The sequence below is a fragment of the Pristis pectinata genome, chromosome 1 (genome assembly GCF_009764475.1).
Source record: "Pristis pectinata isolate sPriPec2 chromosome 1, sPriPec2.1.pri, whole genome shotgun sequence".
Taxonomy (NCBI): domain Eukaryota; kingdom Metazoa; phylum Chordata; class Chondrichthyes; order Rhinopristiformes; family Pristidae; genus Pristis; species Pristis pectinata.
In genome coordinates, this window is record NC_067405.1 from 104,209,978 (window position 1) to 104,227,764 (window position 17,787).

Below are 17,787 nucleotides of genomic sequence, written 5' to 3' on the forward strand. Positions count from 1 at the left end.
CCCTCAGATTGGTTTCTAGGCTTTTTCTGTGCATAGTCTAAGTCTTTATTATGATTGATGTTTCCCAGATATTCTCCTGAAATACTTCTAAATTCACATCTACAGCTACCACTTTCTCTTGCTGTATGATTTCAAATAATTAATTTAAAGCCCAACCTTTCACAAATCTATGCCGAATGAGTATTTCTGGCACTTTCTGTTTTCATCAAAAAGTTAGTGCAAAGTAAAACAGTTCAGTAATGAATAAGGAACTAAGACACAAAGGGAGTAGAAGAGGCATAATCTAAAACTATTGAACTATGTTGTGTCTAGATGGCAACAGTGCACATGATCAAAAGATAGGGTGCTGTCCCTCAAGCTAATGTCAATGTAAACTTGTGGCCCCATTGCCAGGAATGAATGTGCAGCTCTGAGGGGCCTTGCAGTGATCTGCTGCTCAGTTTAAAGTCTTCATACGCTACCCAGAAACTGCACTAAAATATGGGTTGAGTGGGACACAGATTAAATTGACTGGAACCTGAGGGTGACCCTTGTGGATTGAATGGAGGGTTCTGCTAAGTGGTCAGTAAATCTGCATTTAGTTTCCCCAGTGGAGAGAAGAGCACATTGTGGGTGCCAAATGCCATCAGACAAACTGGAAGAAGTGCAGGTTAATGCCGGTGCAGATGAAGGGTCTTGACCCGAACGTCAACTGTCCATTTCCCTCCACAGATGCTGCCTGAACTGTTGAGTACCTCCAGAAGTTTTTTTTTGTTCCAGATTCTAGCATCTTCAGTCTCGTATGTCTCCAAGTTAATTAATTGCTGCTTCACGTGGAAGGACTCTGTCCCTGGGTGGTGGGAAGAAGCATAAAAGACAGGTGTTGCGTTTCCCAAGTCTGGTTGTATGGAAAACAACCGTGAGATGCAGAGTGGTGGTTAAAAAGGTATGTGTGAACCTGGGATTCACGGAAGCTACAGTCCCTTTGAAAGGCTAACTTGTTTAATTGGAAACTACGCAACAGCACGATATGTTGCTTGATCTCCATGACTATTTAATTTTCTATTTTTGTCTCAAATTTCTAGCATCTGTGATGTTGGCTCCAATTATAATTCCAGGCTGAAGCCAAGTTGATAGGCACAATACTGCAAACATTCACTTCTGAAATGGAAACTTACCATGTAGTGAACTTCTTGGTGGGGTAGGGGGAGAAAAACTGCTGGAGGAACTCTGCGGGTCAGGCAGCATCTGCAGAGAGAAATGGACAGTCGGTGTTTTGGGTCAAGGCCCTTTATCAAGATTCTGGAGCAAGAAACATACTGCTGGAGGAACTTAGCGAGTCAGGCAGCATTTGTATATGGAGCAAAAAAAAACAAACCACTAAACATGCAGTTTCTTCTGTCTCCCCTCAGTAGGAAACTCATGTGGGTGGGGGATCCTTTCCAATGAGGAAAAATCATCTTTCCCTTATCATCCCACTCTGGTATCAGTGACAAAGAAATAATTTGGCTCAAAATTTGTTTAAAGCCTCCCCACCCACCTGGGTCATTCTCTCTTCTCTCCTCCCTCATCTCCCATCAGGTAGAAGATACAGCAGCTTGAGGGCACATACCACCAGGCTCAAGGACAGCTTCTATCCCACTGTGGTAAGACTATTGAACAGTTCCCTTATACGAAGAGATGAACTCTGACCTCACAATCTACCCTGTTGTGACCTTGCACCTTATTGTCTACCTGCACTACACTTCCTCTGCAGCTGTGACACTATGTACTGTTATTGCTTTTACCTGTATTATTGGTATTGGTTTATTATTGTCACTTGCACTGAGGTACAGTGAAAAACTTGTCTTGCATACTGATCATACAGGTCAATTCATTACACAGTGCAGTTACATTGAGTGAGTGCAGAGTGTATTGAGGTAGTACAGGTAAAACCAATAACAATACAGAGTAAAGTGTCACAGCTGCAGAGAAAGCACAGTGCAGGTAGACAATAAGGTGCAAGGTCACAAGGTAGATGATGAGGTTAGAGTCCATCTCATCGTATAAGGGAACCGTTCAATAGTCTTATCACAGTGGGATAGAAGCTGTCCTTGAGCCTGGTGATATGTGCCCTCAGGCTCCTATATCTTCTACCTGATGGAAGGGGAGAGACGAGAGAATGACCCGGGTGGGTGGAGGGGAGGCTGGTTTCCATAATGTGCAGGGCTGTGTCCACAACTCTCTGCAGTTTCTTCCGGTCCTGAGCAGAGCAGTTGCCATAACAAACCATGATGCATCTAGATAGGATGCTTTCTGTGTTGCATTGCTAAAAGTTGGTGAGTGTCAAAGGGGACATACTGAATTTCTTTAGCCTCCTGAGGAAGTAGAGGTGCTGGTGAGCTTTCTTGGCTGTGGTATCTACGTGATTTGACCAGGATAGGCTATTGGTGATGTTCATTCCTAGGAACTTGAAACTCTCAACCTCAGCACTATTGATGTAGACGGGTGCATGTACACCACCCCCTTTCCTGAAGTCAATGACCAGCTCTTTTGTTGAGGGAAAGGTTGTTGTCATGACACTCTTCCACTAAGCTCTCTATCTCCTTCCCGTACCTACTACATGCTGTCATCTGCAACTTTGTGGATGGAGTTAGAGCAGAATTTGGCCACACAGTCATGAGTGTTTAGGGAGTAGAGGGCTGAGGACGCAGCCTTGTGGGGCACCAGTGTTGAGAATAATCGTGCTGGAGGTATTGCTGCCTATCCTCACTGATTGCAGTCTGTTGGTCAGAAAGTGAGGGATCCAGTTGCAGAGGGAGGTGTCGGGTCCCAGGTCTCGGAGTCTGGTGACGAGTTTGCTTGGAATTATAGTATTGAAGGCAGAGCTGTAGTCAATAAACAATAGTCTAACATAGGTGTCTTTACTGTCCGAATGTTCCAGAGCTGAGTGTAGGGCCAGCAAGATGGTGTCCACTGTAGACCTGTTTCGGTGATAGGCAAATTGCAGTGGGTCGCGATTGTCTGGGAGGCTGGAGTTGATGCATGCCATGACCAGCCTCTCAAACCACTTCATGATGGTGGATGTCAGAGCCACTGGTCGGTACCTCAATGTGCTCCATATAACTCAATGTAACTGCACTGTGTAATGAATTGACCTGTATGATCAGTATGCAAGACAAGTTTTTCACTGTACCTTGGTACAAGTGACACTAATAAACCAATACCAAAACCAATACCAACTTCAGCAGATGCCGGTGCTGGCCAGCTGCCCGGCTATTAGGATCATTACGGCGGTGCGCGGTGCCCCGGCCTGCAGTTGCCACGTCACCCTGGACTGCGTCAGGCTGGGAGCTGCAAGCAAGATGGCGGCGTCCGTGCGGGAGAAGCAGATCGGTGAGTAACCGCTCAGCGACGCCAAGGGACGGGCTCTGCGCCGGCCTGACAAACCCGGCCGCGCCGACACCGCGGGCACCGGGTCAGCCTGGGGAGGAGAATGGCACCGCGCCGCCCTCGTTGTGTCTGCGACTCCCAGCCGGGCCGGCTGCGGTGCCAGGCCTGAGCCCAGAGTGAGCGGCGCTGCTCGGTGATGTGCGGCTGTTGGTGGCGGGATCCCCGGCCGCTCCTCACGGTCGAAGCGCCTTCTCACTGGCCGTTGGTGGCGGGATCCCCGGCCGCTCCTCACGGCCTCTCTCACGGCCGGAGCGCCTTCTCACTGGCCGTTGGTGTCATGTCTCTGAAGGCAGCAGTCTGTCAGCAAGGGGCACCGGTTTCCCAGGAACGCCGGTGTTTGTGTGCCAGCGGGAAAAACAAACTTGTCTGAGGTAGTTTCTGTGTAAAATGTGTTTTATTACTTTACATAATGGACAATTATTCACCTATTGAACATATTACTGTTGAGCCTCGGTGATACGGTATATAGCTGTGATTGCGTTCCCGCAAAGAACTGGATTCGGTGTCTTTATTTTATTTAATATCCCCTTTACCAATGTAGGATCCCTCCGTTAAATAACGTTCTGGTTACTAATTTTAGCAACAACTTTATTAGCTCTTGTTGGGGACGTGTAATCGATTTACGAGTTTTTGTTTGCGAAATGATAAGTAATGCTTATGTCAGTAATTATCCAGTCGAGAAGAGCGGTCTTTGTTGACATTCGGACTGTCAACAATGATCGCTTTCCTCTTCAATAGCCCCACAGGATCGGGGATGATAGGTTTTGCGCATTCTTAGGTGGCTAATGAGGCTAGTATGGAAACCACAAACTCTTGGACAGATGGTGCAGTAAGTTCCTCCCAGGATGGGTGGGTGAGTGCTCTGCCTCTTTGAACGCTCACACACAGTTTTTATGTGCTCCTGATGCCCAGCCTTGAGGTTCTCAATACCATCCCAAATGCACTTCCTTCACTTTGAGTGGTTGTGAGCCAGATGTTCCTAAGACATTGAACTTCTTAAAAAGATTCGAGTGCATCCTTGAATGTCTTTCTCTGTCCTCCTCATAATCTCTTCCCATGACATGTGCATGTTTAGTGGTGTTAGTCCTGCAAACAACATGACTTGCCCAACATAGCCAACTAAGAGCAACTAAGCAACAAACAATCTGCTGAAAGAACTCAGCAGGCCAAGCACCATCTGTGGGAGGAAAGGAATTATTGACGTTTTGGGTCAAAATCCTGCATCAGGACGTGAGAGTAACTAAGAACTCAGTGATGGGAATGTTGACCTGGGGGAATGCTGATGTTAGTTTGCTTGTCCTTTGAGTGAATTTGGAGGGTTTGTCAGAGGCAGTTTCAATATTATTTTTCCAGTGCCTTTAGCTGTCTGCTGTAGGAATTCTAGGTGTCAAAAGCACATAGGAGGACAGGGATCACTGCTGTCTGATAGAATGTGAGTTTCATATCAGGATCACAATGCATTCAACTTGCAGGAACCTAGGAGCGAGGAGATAGAGGGATGTTGGGGCACTGGGTTAGGGAGGGGAGAGAGATAATGAGAGCCAGTAGGGAGCGACGATGGCCAGAGACTGAAGGGAAGGGAAGGAAGAGAGACCTCTGGTATGTTTCATTTGGTGAATACCCTGATTGTGAGCAAAAGGGTGTTTTATTATTTTAGATGGTTGTATTGATTTTTCAATATTTAGGTTATTTTGGCTGATATTCTTGATTTTTGGAGCACCGATATTTTTACATTGAAGCTAATGGGAAGCACCTTTTGAATTTACGAATATTTACTAATGGAATATTTACCTGACATGCAACCCTCTTCAAAATTAAGGAATTCATGTATATAAGCCAACGTAGCTATAACCAGTACTGAGATCTATGCTGAAGAGAACAGCTGTCTCTTTTTTTTAAAAAATCCCTAATTAGGAAAACATTACATAAACTGAGAGTCTTTCCCATCAGAATATTGTGTTTAAGTATTCCAGCTAATCCTTAATTAAAGGGCTCTTAAAAAGCAAGTCTCTTTTCATATTTTAACCATCATAATCTCTGATTTATCCATATTTACCTGTTGAACAGTACATGGTGTGCAACTTAATGACTTTACACAGTTGGCAATGGATTTTGGTATTCAAATGATGATTGAAGTGAAGAAGTGACATCACGGCTGTGCAATTCCTAGCTCAATATCTGGACAGATTCTTTCACCTGAATGAAGTGCATAGTAGTAGATTGTCATGGAGTATACGGTATATGTGAAGGAGAGTCATTTCTCTATTTTTAAATGGTATAAGTTTGAATGGCATTGATGTTCAGAAGAACCCAAATGTCCAATTATGTTAGGTTCTGGTGAGACGACACTGCGTACAGCTCTGCCCTTGCTACCTAAGGAAGGATACACTTGCCATTGAAGAAATGCAACAAAAATTAACTCAATTGATCCCTGGAATGGCGGGTATTGTCCTGTGAGGAATGATTATGTTGACTAAGCCTATATTCTCTAGAGTTAAGAAGAATGAGAGGTGATCTCATTTAAGCATACAAAAGTCTTATGGGACTTGATAGAGTTAAGGCAGGGGTCATGGTCTCAAAATAAAGGTTCACCAATTTGGGACAGAAATGAGAACAAATGTTCTTCATCCAGAGGGTAATGCATTTTTGAAACTATCTCTATCCAAGATGCTAGGTCATTGAGGATATTCAAGATGGAGTTCAATAGAATTAAGGGAATCAAAGGATGCTGAAGAAGACCTGCCACTATCTAATTGAAAACAGAGCTGGAACAAAGAGCTGAGCAACCTACTCCTACTTCAGTTGCCAATGTTTTTGCCTTCAATACAGTTAGCAGAAGCAGACCAGCCTGACTAGGCAGAGATACGATAGGCTGGGTTTCTTTTCCTTGCAGCAGAAGAGGGACTTGAGAGGTATAAAAAAGGGTAGATAATAAGAAACTTTTCCCCAGGTGTCTAGGATGAGAGAGCATAGGTTTAAGGTGAAGAGTGATAGATTTAGAGGGGATCTGAGGAAGAATTTTTCATTCAGAGGATGGTTGCCTGAGGAGTTACTGCAGGTGGGTTTTCTCACAACATTAAAGAAGCATCCGGACGAGCACTTGAATCATCAAGGTATAGTAGGCTAGGGGGCCAAGTGCTGGTAAATCAGATTTGTGTAGATGGATTGGCTTAGATCTTGTGGGCCAAAGGGCCTTGTTCTGTGTTCTATGATTCTTTGAGCAGCAGAAAAAGCTGATTCCATGTGAAACATTTGGGTAAATAGCTTATAGTATTATTGTGTCAAAAGTTAATTCGAAGTGTGGAATGCACAAGTTACTTTAAAAAAGAATTGAAATATATGAATATTTAAGTTAGTTTTAATTTCTTAATTTGTTAGAATCCTGAATGAGCTAAGTTTGTTAAGATAATTCATACAGAACTTTCTTTTGTAGTTCATTATTTATGGAAGTGGGAGGGATGGGGAGAAGGGAGGTGGAGGTTGTTCCTTGCAAGTGTCCAGAATATCAGTCCGCAGATTCGGAATGTAATTTTATTGAACTACTTATCTCCTCTTAGATTCTAGATTCAGTTTTTAGTTTGTATTTTTTTAATGTGATTTGGTTCCCTAATGGAAAATGTCAATGAATTTAAAATTGTAGCCATTCGTAAATAAATGGGGAAATATCTAGGCCAGGTTTGAAGGGACTATGTTTGTCATGGGAGATTTTAAACCACATATTGATCGGACAAATCAAACTGGCAAGGGTATCAGAGAAGAAGAATTTGTGAAGTGCATCAGAGATTGCTTCTCAGAACATCATGTTATGGATTCTACCTGGGAACAGACTATTTGTCATGTGTAATAAGGAAGGATTAATTAGAGATCTTGTAATTAAAGATCCGCCTAGGAGGTAATGATCACAGTATGATAAAATTCCAGATGTAGTTTGACAGGGCCAAAGCCACTGTTTTCAACGTGAATAAGGGCAATTGTAATAGTACGAAGGTGGAGTACTCTAAGCTTAGAGACAGGTGTCACGAACCAGCAACAAAAGAAACACACTGAGCATGATTCAGTGTTAAAAACTATTTTATTAATTACTACTTATGATAATACGTAAAATAAAGGTAAAAATTTTAGTATGTTAGAATTCAAAAATGTTAAACCCCGAATGTTAACCCCAAAACTAAACTCTTCGTGTGTGTGTGTGACAAAGTCCCAAACTCCAAGTTCCGGAATGGTTCTTAAAGTTCAGTTCCGCAAGTCATAAGGTGAAACATGAGCAAGGGCTTCTTCAACAACCACCGTTGTCTGAAGATAAGACGTAGATGTAGAAAAACAGAGAGAGAGTACATACGAAATCCAAATGTTCCACGATGGAACCCAAACGACACTCCAGTGTTTACTCGGTAGTGACTTCCTCATCCCGAAAAGCATCCGAATCATGGTCGTCCACACACACAAATACCTGTTTCCTTCTACAGGTCAGCAACAAAGTGAACTCCACCGGATTACTTCCAACTTCCATACATGGATTTCAGTGGCAAACACAGTTATTGTTTCTCATCCATCGATAGAGAAAACAAGCAGGCTGGTGTCTCTCTCCCTTCTCTCTCTCTTCTTCTTCTTCAACCACGTCATTACGTCCTTTATCTTCTATTGACGTAAGCACGCCCCACACACACATACACACACACTCTCTATCTTAAAGGGACTTTCACTGAGTCCGTAACACAGGTCAGTAGATGAACAGTGGCAGACTCTAAAACAGCTGGTCCATTACACTCAACAGGAATTTTTCCTGATTAGAAAGAGGGATTCAATGAGAAAGAGGCACAATCTGTGGTTAAGGAAGGAGGTCAAGGATAACATTACATTGAAAACTTGGACTTACAAAGTGGCAAGGGCTGGTGATAGGCTAGAGGACAGGGAATTCTTTAGGATTCAGCAGTGAAAGACTAAAAAGTTCAAAAGAAGGGAGAGAATTGATAGTGACAGAAAACTTGCATGTAATATCAAACCAAACAGTAAGAGTTTCTATGGATACATCAACAGCTAAGGTAGTTTTACGACCTCTAGAGAATGAGGCTGGTGAATTAGTAACAGGAAACAAAGAAGTGGCAGATATGTTAAACTAATTTTTTTTAGATCTGTCTTCACCATGGAGGATACTGCAAATATCCATAATATATCAAATAATAGGGAAAAGCTTTTAAAAATCAAAATCACAAGGAATAGAGTAATAGAGAAGCTCACTGGGCAAAAAGCTAATAAAAATCTGGGACCCAATGGCTTACACCAAGGGGTTTTAAGGGAAGTGTCTGCAAATGACACATTGGATGAAATATTTCAAAACTTGCTAAATTCTGGGTGGGTACCAGAAGATTGGAAAGTAGCTTCCTTATTCAAAAAAGACAGAAAACGGATAACTGTAGTCTAATTGGTTTGGCATCTATTTGTTGGCGAGATGCTGTAGTCAATAATCAAAGAGGAAATAACTAATCATTTAACAAAACTGAATATAATCAAACCTATTCAATGTGGTTTTATGAAAGGTAATTCATATTTGACAAATTTGTGGAATTCTTTTGAGTATGTGACAGGGAGATTTGATAGAGGGGAACCTATAGATGTAGTGTATTTAGATTTCCAAATTTAATTTGTAAGTTTGCAAATGAGAAGAGAATTGGTGGAGTTGCTAAAGGATGCAGCAAGATATAGATTTGGGTGGAGAAATGGCAGATGGAGTTTAATCTGGACAAGCATGAGGTGTTGAATTTTAGGAGGTCAAATGCAAGAGGAAAGAATACAGTAAATGGCAGCACCTGGGAGCATTGATGTACAGAGGGATCTTGGGGTGCAAATCCATAGCTTCCTGAAGGAGGCAACACAAGTGGATAGGGTGGTAAAGAAGGTATATGGTATGCTTGCCTTCATTGGTCAGGGTATTGAGTATAAAAGTTGGGAAGTCATGTTGCAGCTGAAAAAAATTTGTTTCAGCCACATATGGAATATTGTGTGCAGTTCTGGTTGCCACACTATAGGAAGGATGTGGAGGCTTTGGAGAGGGTGCAGAAAAGGTTTACCAAGATGCAGCCTAGATTAGAGGGTATAGCTATAAGGAGAGGTTGGACAAACTTGAATTGTCTTCTCTGGAGGCTTGGGGTGGGGTGGGGGAAACACGATCGAAGTATATAAAATTATGAGAGGCATGGACAGGGTAGATAGTGAGAGTCTTTTTCCCAGGGTGGAAATGTCAGATGCTGGAGGACATAGGTTTAAGGTGAGAGGGGGAAAGTTTAAAGGAGATTTGCAAGGCAAGTTTTGTTAACCAGGAAGGGTGGGTACCTGAAATCTGCTGTCAGGGAAGGTGCTAGAAGCAGATACAAAAGCAATGTTTAAGAGGCATTTGGATGGGCAGAGAATAGAGCTGTACTGACCATGTGCAGCCAAACAGGATTAGTTTACTATGGCATTCTGGTCGGCTCAGATATGGTTGGCCTTGGGGCCTGTTCCTGTGCTATACCTTTCTATGTTTCTAAAAGGTATTTGACAAGTAGCATATAAAATGCTGGTGCATAAATTATTGGCGGGAAGTGTGTTAGCACGGATTGAAAACTGTCACAAAGAAAACAAAGAGTCCTTTGGGAATAAATGGGTCCTTTTCGGGCTGATATAACCAGTGGAATATCACTGGGATAGGATCTTAGCCCTCAATTGTTTACTATTTGCATTAATGGCCTGGAGGAGGGAAAGAAATGTAAGGTTTCCAAGTTTGCCGATGATACAAAAAAACTGGGAGGTCATGATGCGATGAGGACATTGTGATTCTGCAACAAGATACAGATGGAGTGAGTGATTGGGCGAAAACCTGGCAAATGTAGTTTAATTTTGAATAGTGTGAGCTTATGTACTTTTATAAGAGGGATCAAAAGCTGGAGAGAGACTGCAAATGAGTGAAGTTCAGAGTAGATGTTTCTGTGCATGAATCAGAAGAAGTTAGCAGGTAGTTCCAACAAGTAGTTAAGAACAGCAAGTTGGCCTTTATTGTGAAGGAGTTGGAGTTTAAGAGTAGGGAGTTTTGTTACAGTTGTATAGAATGTTGGTGAGGAAACACATAGAATACTGTGCATATTTTAATCCCCCCACCTTAAAAAAAAGATATCGTGGTATTGGAGGCAGTCCAAAGCAGATTCACCAGGCTAATTCTTGGGATAAGAAGGTTGTCCAATCAAGTAAGGTAAGATGGTTTGTGACTATATTCTTTGGAGTTGAGAAGAATGAGCGGTGACTTTATCCAAATATATAAGATCAACAGGGAACTTAACAGGGTAGATAAATGTCGATGTATTTTTACTGGTGTAAGGGTCATGAGCAAAGGACACAACTACAAAATAAGGGACTGGTCATTCAAAACTGAGGTGTTAAGAAATTTCTTAGAGGGTAGTGAATCTTTGGAATTCTCTGCACCCAAGGGTGGTGGAGGCCAGATCATTGTGGACACAACTCAGCACATCACGGAAACCAGCCTCCCCTCCATGGACTCTGTCTATACTTCACGCTGCCTCGGTAAAGCAGCCAGCATAATCAAAGACCCCCCACCCCAGACGTTCTCTATTCTCCCCCCTCCCATCGGGCAGAAGATATGGAAGCCTGAAAGCACGTACTACCAGACTCAAGGGCAGCTTCTGTCCTGCTGTTTTAAGACTACTGAACGGTCCCCTAGTACAATAAGATGGACTCTTCTCCTCTGCCGTCAGATTTCTGAACAGTCCATGAACCCATACACTACTTCGTTATTCCTCTTTTGCACTATTTGTTTTTGTAACTTATAGTAATTTTTGTCTTGTACTGTACTGCTCCTGCAAAACAACACATTTCATGACATATGTCAGTAATAATATACCTGATTCTGATTCTGTTGACCTCAATCTACCTCGTTATGGCCTTGCACCTTACTGTCCACCTCTCTGCACTTTCTCTGTAACTCTAGCACTTTATTCTGCATTCTGTCATTGTTTTACTTTGTACTACTTCAAAGCACTATTGTAATGAAATGATCAGTATGAACGTTAGGCAAGACAAGTTTTTCCACTGTACCTTGATACATGTGACAATAATAAATCAATTACCAATATTTAAGTGGGAGATATATATTTGTAAGATCATGGAATTGAGAGTTACGAGGAACTGGAACAGAAGAATTGAAGCCTGCTAAGATCAGCCATGATCATTTTCATTTGCGGGACAGGCTTGAGGACCCTGATGTCCTTCTTGTGACAAGTTTCAGATAATGCCTGAAGTGCATCATTAAGTGCACTAGTTTTCAAATTTACAACAACTTCATGATTGGTTCCATTGTGAATGTGATTCTGTGAGGCTGGGAATTCTGAGGTTATGATGAATCATTGTAGCAAGTCAAGGAAACTATGTTGGATTGAACAAACAGCAGTACTGAAGTGAAGTGACACCTTCGTGATGGGTTCTAAGTTTCATATCTCGTATGAAAGGAAACTGTGCACACCACAGTTCTTTAGACCTGAAGGTTCCTCTTTAGGTTCACAACCTTTTGTGTACTTCCACTAAGAAGATAGTGTTAGAATTTTCATATTATTTAATGCTTGTTCATTGTTTACTTAATTTGACTGGTAGTTTAAAGCTAGTCTGCTTTGGCATGCTGTAATAATTATCATGGAGTTGAGGTGGAATAATTCCAGTAGTTTAAAAAAAAATGACAAGGTCAGTTTTAATTTCTGTTGAAAGTGGGAGAAGGGGGAAGAACTGAGTGGTTCCCAGAGATCAGATCTCATGTTCAGAAATGTAGTGCAAACTGGTCAAATTCACTTTGAGTCATTAATTTTAAGAGTTGGATACAATCTGTGGCTGAACAATTCATTCAAATTAAATGCATTGAATGAAATTTGGTAAGTTTAGAAATAACTAAAGGTGAAATTGAAAAACAGGTGTAATGATAAAAGTAAGCACTGGTGAGTGAAGAGCTATGCTGTCCAGAGGCAGAATCTCTTGTCTCCTAAATCAAACTTTGCTTACCTCTGGTAGCTGTAGTTAAACAGCTTGATTGGTAGTACTCTCATTTCTCAGGTGGTTTAGAATTCTAAGGTTGCATTCCAGATGCTTAACTTGCTGATGCTCTGGTGCTGCAATGTAAAAGATGTTGTCATTTGCATGAGATGTTAAACTGAAATATAGTGAACCTTCATGAAATAATGGAAAAAGTTATCTGTTTGTATTTAGTGGTTAAGTTACTGATAACCAATATCCAGGGGTATAGGGTATTGATCTGAAGCCTTTAGTTCGAATCTCCTCCACAGCAGTTAGGGTATTTAAATTCAAATAAATAAAATTGAAATAAATACTTGGTATAACTTGTCATAATCGTAAACCTGCCAAACTTTGAAAATGTTTATTAATGTCCTTCAGCTAACAAAACCTGCTGTCTGTACACTTTGGCCTATAAGTGATCCTGGAGACACAGCTATGTGGTTGACTCTTAATTGTATTTTGAATGACCCAGCAAACCAGTTAATTCAGGGGTAATTAGATATGCTGCACTGGCTAGTGACATACATGTGAATAACTTAAAAAAAATTAGAGAAAATCCCATGCCATCCATTATTCTGAGAAAGAGCAAGAAAATCCTCCCTGATGTCCTGAGTACTAATCACTCAACCAGTATTGCTGAATCTGATGATCTGGTCCTTATCACAATGCAGAAAAAATTATTTGATAAGGTATTTGGAGCTTCCTGTATGCATTCTGACATTACAATAGAGACCACACTTCAAAAATACTCATTGGTGCAAAGTGCTTTGGGATATTCTGAGGTCACAAAAATGCAATTTTCAAGCTTTTTAAACTATATTACTAATAAAACAGATTCCTTTAAGTAATGTTGTAATATTTGGAATATAAATCAACAAATTATTTGAATAACAAAGGGGACAGATTATTATTCAATATTACTCTTAACAAATTGGCTTGATCCAAACCATCAGTTTAGAGCTAAAGTGCACTGAAATGACAGATTAAATCTTCAAGAGTCAGTGGTTGGAATAGTGTATTTGTTTGAGGAAATATTTTGATAACATATTGGTAAGTCTCTTTTTTCCCTCCAAGTTCTTTGTTGTGAACAAAAAATCTCTATTAAACAACTTCATGTTCACTCTCACACCATGAGGAGCTGCTGCACCAAATGAAACCAAAGCCTTCAGGGTACAAAGGAGTTTGGTGATTTTACTTTCATTGAAATTAATCAATCCACTGCTCTGTGGCATCACAAGTCAATTTTCTTACCAGGAATTCATTCATGTTTTGAAGAAAAATGGTGCCTTTTTATGGATAATGAGTCCAGAATTCTAGCTTTACTTAAGTCATCATCTCAGCCTTATCCTGGATATTGGAAATGGTCGAAGGTTTCGCATATTCAACCAACAGGTTATATCTGATGAGTAGCTCAGCTGAGAGAGCATGGCATGAGGCAAGGGAATGGGAATGGGAAGGGAGTCTTGAGAGCAAGAAGGAGTACAGGACTTAAGATAGAATTTATGGGAGACACTAGAGATGAACCACTTGCTGGATGATGCTGACATGCAGTTACAACCTTTACCCAGAATATGCCTGGAATAAAATGTGTTCTTTATACTCCATAAAAATTACTGCTCAGATACTGGAATGTATCAAGTCTTCCCTGTGATGAATAAATTATAATAATCACAGTCACCAGATATGAATCAACTCCAATTAATTTTGAACACTGAGGGCTTAATTGAACAAACCAAACAGGTGTTTTTGAGGCATTAAGAGCAATAATAATAATCTGCAAAAAATCCTAAATATAGAACAGGGTATTCTGAGAGGAAATGTGATAAGTGAAAATTAGCACCTTTAATAAAGAGAAGGTCTGCATAAGTTAAAGTGGTGCCATGTTTCCCGAGTCTTTTTAACATTGTAGAATGGCCTATGATGTAAATAATGACAGTTCTCAAAAGCAGCAATTCAAAGCGTACTACTCACCTCACTCCTCTCCTCGCATCCTCTGTTCCTGATTTCTTAAAAGTTGCCATGGTCTCACCACAGCTATTCTATTTGGCAAAGCTTTCTCTGCTCTGAACATCGAGATGTACAGATATATGGTAAAGGCAGAGGATTTACATGTTCTTGGAATAAATGTTTGCTTATATATACCAAATGCCTCTTGTGCGTAAATATAGTAATTAATTAATAAAAGTAATATAAAATAATTAATCACTAAGTTAATTTCCTGCTTTTTTTTATTTTGCAAGTATTGAATCTTTACTGGGGCACATGAAAGTCCACAAATCCCAGAGTTCCTATGGTAACATGCTCTTTGTGTGTAATGATAAATTTCCTAAGAAATTAGTGGAATTTTTCCTGCTGTTTATTGTAATTGAATCATTGCAAAATAGTCAGTTAATACTGTAGAAATGTGTGCACTTGTAATTCTTTGAAATTTAATAATAGCTTTTAGGTTTCAGTGCTTATTTTTCTTTTATTTTACAGCCGCTCTAAAACGAATGTTAAACTTCAATGTCATTCCTGTTAAAAACAGCACCACGGAACCAGTATGGAAGGTGAGGGAATTTTTGATGAATCTAGACTGCTGGCAAATGTCATCAAACATAGAACATCCTAATCACCAAAGTTCTTAAGCTAAGTTTTTAAAATATTGCATCTTTGAACTCCATTCATCTCATTATTAGATCAACAAAATCAAAAGATTCAAACCAGGTCAGCTATGAAAGACTTTTTTGGATACAGTGACCAGATTTAATTAAAATTCTCTGCAGTTGTAGTTCTACTTAATTTTAAACTCTATCACTATAGATTAATACGCACCTTTTTTGGTAGTGATGGAAATTAAAATTTGGGAGTATTTATAGTGTGTTTATTGACAATGGGACAGATGCTCAACTATCAGTGGAGAAACTTGTAACACTGGAGTACTAACATTAATGAGTAGATGCTGAGGATACTCAGCAGGCTAAGCAGCATCTGGTGAGAGAATCTGAGTTAATGTTTTGTTGTCAAAACTAGAAAACATTAAGGATAAAAGCAATTTTTAGGATGCGTGGAAAGTGGAGGTGAGAGCAAAAGACCAAAGGGAAGATCTATGATTAGGTGGAAGTCGTTATAGTGATAGTTCTGGCCAAACTAATCCATAGATTTGAACATGAACTCTGGTCACCTATTACTTAAAATTCTCATCCCATGCTCACTCTGGCCTCTGCCTTAAGCCTACTGCACTTTTCCAGTGCAATATAACCTTCAAAACAGCATTTTATCTTTCAATGAAGTGCAATACAGCCCTCTGGACCCTATTTTCAATCATTTCAGATAATTCTGCTATTGCCATTTGTATGTTCTCTTGACTGATCCATTCCCTTATATCATCATCCCTCTAGCTGTATAATGTCTGCTGTTTCCGATTTCTCTTTTGTCCTTTCCTCCCCTTCCCCTTAGTTACATCTTAAAACTCATTCCAGCTTATTGATCTGAAACATAAACTGTTTATTTTTATCACAGATGCTGCTTTACCTGCTTTTGAGCCCTTTGATTTTTTTTGTTTCAAATTCACAACCTCTGCAGTAATTTGCGTTCATATTACTATCAATAAAAAGTAACAAGTATTCTATAAGCCATAATTCTAGTTTTCTAATATAATTGTTTCTTCTGTAGATTCTGATTTACGACCGATTTGGTCAGGACATCATTTCACCGTTGCTGTCTGTGAAAGAGTTGAGAGACATGGGCATTACTTTGCACCTGTAAGATAAATTTAATTTAAGTCAGTACATAATGGAGCAAGGCATGTTTTAAGGAAGTCCTTTTTTCCCCTCAAATATTTTAAATTAATCATCATTGTCCTTGTTGTTGAATCAATTTGTTTCACTGATAGATTGTTATATTTGCCTCAACGATCTAAAAATTAACTTGATCAGATTTGCATGATTGTAAAAATGTTTACAGAAATTAAGTACATCAGAAATCTGTTTATATCAACCGGACTCTCATAAGCACATGATTGTAATGATAAAATTAGTAGACATGTTAAAGATTCCCTTTTAATTTGATGTTCATTGATCGTGAAGTTGTTTTGATTTTTTTGGTTTGTGAATAAACTGCAAGTAACCATTAGAATTTGATTTGCGATTTTTCTCATCTTGGAATTAAATCTTTGAGTCACTGCAAGATATGCACTCTGTATAGTGCTGTCTACCTTAATCACTCTTAAATAACTACAGAAGTGTCATGAATCATAGTGGTTAGACTATTCATTTAGCATTATGTTTATAATCCATAAGTCATTGGAAAACAAACCATGAATTTTACTTTGAAAATGTGTGAAGTGTTTGCATAAATCAATTTTAGTTTTGTTGTGCTTTATTTTTGAGAAACGTTGCTTTTTCCTGTATCAATATGCTTAACTTTACACTGTAGTATTTACTTTGGTTTTAATTTGCAATTAAATTTTTCAGGCTATTGCACTCTGACAGAGATCCTATTCCAGATGTTCCAGCAATTTATTTTGTAATGCCAACAGAAGAAAATGTTGACAGAGTATGCCAGGTAATTAACGGCTTTTTGATTAAAGCAGCTTTTATAAATCTGAAATGCAAGGCTTTAATTAATGTTAAGAATTTTACTTAGTTATTTAAATATTTTCAATTTCATTTTTATGATTGACTATTAATTCTAAGAGTAATTGTTTCTGTAGGATCTTCGGAATCAACTTTATGAGTCATATTACTTAAACTTCATCTCAGCAATTTCAAGAAGTAAACTTGAAGACATTGCGAGTGCAGCTCTGAGTACAAACGCAGTAGCCCAAGTTGCCAAGGTCAGGTGATCTTATTAGCTCAGGAACTTGTTCTTTGTTCTGATATCCTTATTTTTATTTTGCCCTGGATGCAAAAAAAAGTTGGAATACATTGTTACAATAGATTTAATTATGGATTTCAGTGTTTACATTTGCTTTTTCTAAAATTGCCAATTAGCATGTTTGCTGGATGCTTAGATCTATATTTTAAGTCTTAAGTGTAATCTTTCAACGTAATGAATCATTTATGGTCCTGATCTGTTAAAAGCGTAAGTTCGCAATCAAAACAATAACTGTTTCTTTTAAACACAAAATATTTGAATATGGGTCATTACCATTGTGTTCGGTATAATCAGTTTGTAATCACCAGACTCGATTCTGATACAATTTTAAAGATTATTAAATGGACGCATGATCAGAATTTGAGTATTGCTTGATAAACCTGATTTTCTGGTAACAATTAAAATGTGCTTCACATATAGCAAGCTTAGGTTTTAAGATTATTGTGCAGATTAATAAATTTGATTAATATCACA

At 39.5% G+C, this 17,787-nt stretch overlaps 1 protein-coding gene across 1 annotated transcript in view; it reads left to right on the forward strand.

Moving 5' to 3' along the window:
- The first annotated feature begins 3,293 nt into the window (after positions 1-3,293).
- scfd1 (sec1 family domain containing 1) overlaps positions 3,294-17,787 on the forward strand; it is a 112,322-nt gene continuing 97,828 nt past the window's right edge. Inside the window, exons 1-5 of the mRNA XM_052024523.1 lie at positions 3,294-3,354; positions 14,935-15,005; positions 16,111-16,199; positions 16,911-17,001; positions 17,150-17,272. Of these exons, the coding sequence (XP_051880483.1) occupies positions 3,324-3,354; positions 14,935-15,005; positions 16,111-16,199; positions 16,911-17,001; positions 17,150-17,272 (405 nt within the window). The 5' untranslated portion in view covers positions 3,294-3,323. The remainder of the gene's footprint in view (positions 3,355-14,934; positions 15,006-16,110; positions 16,200-16,910; positions 17,002-17,149; positions 17,273-17,787) is intronic.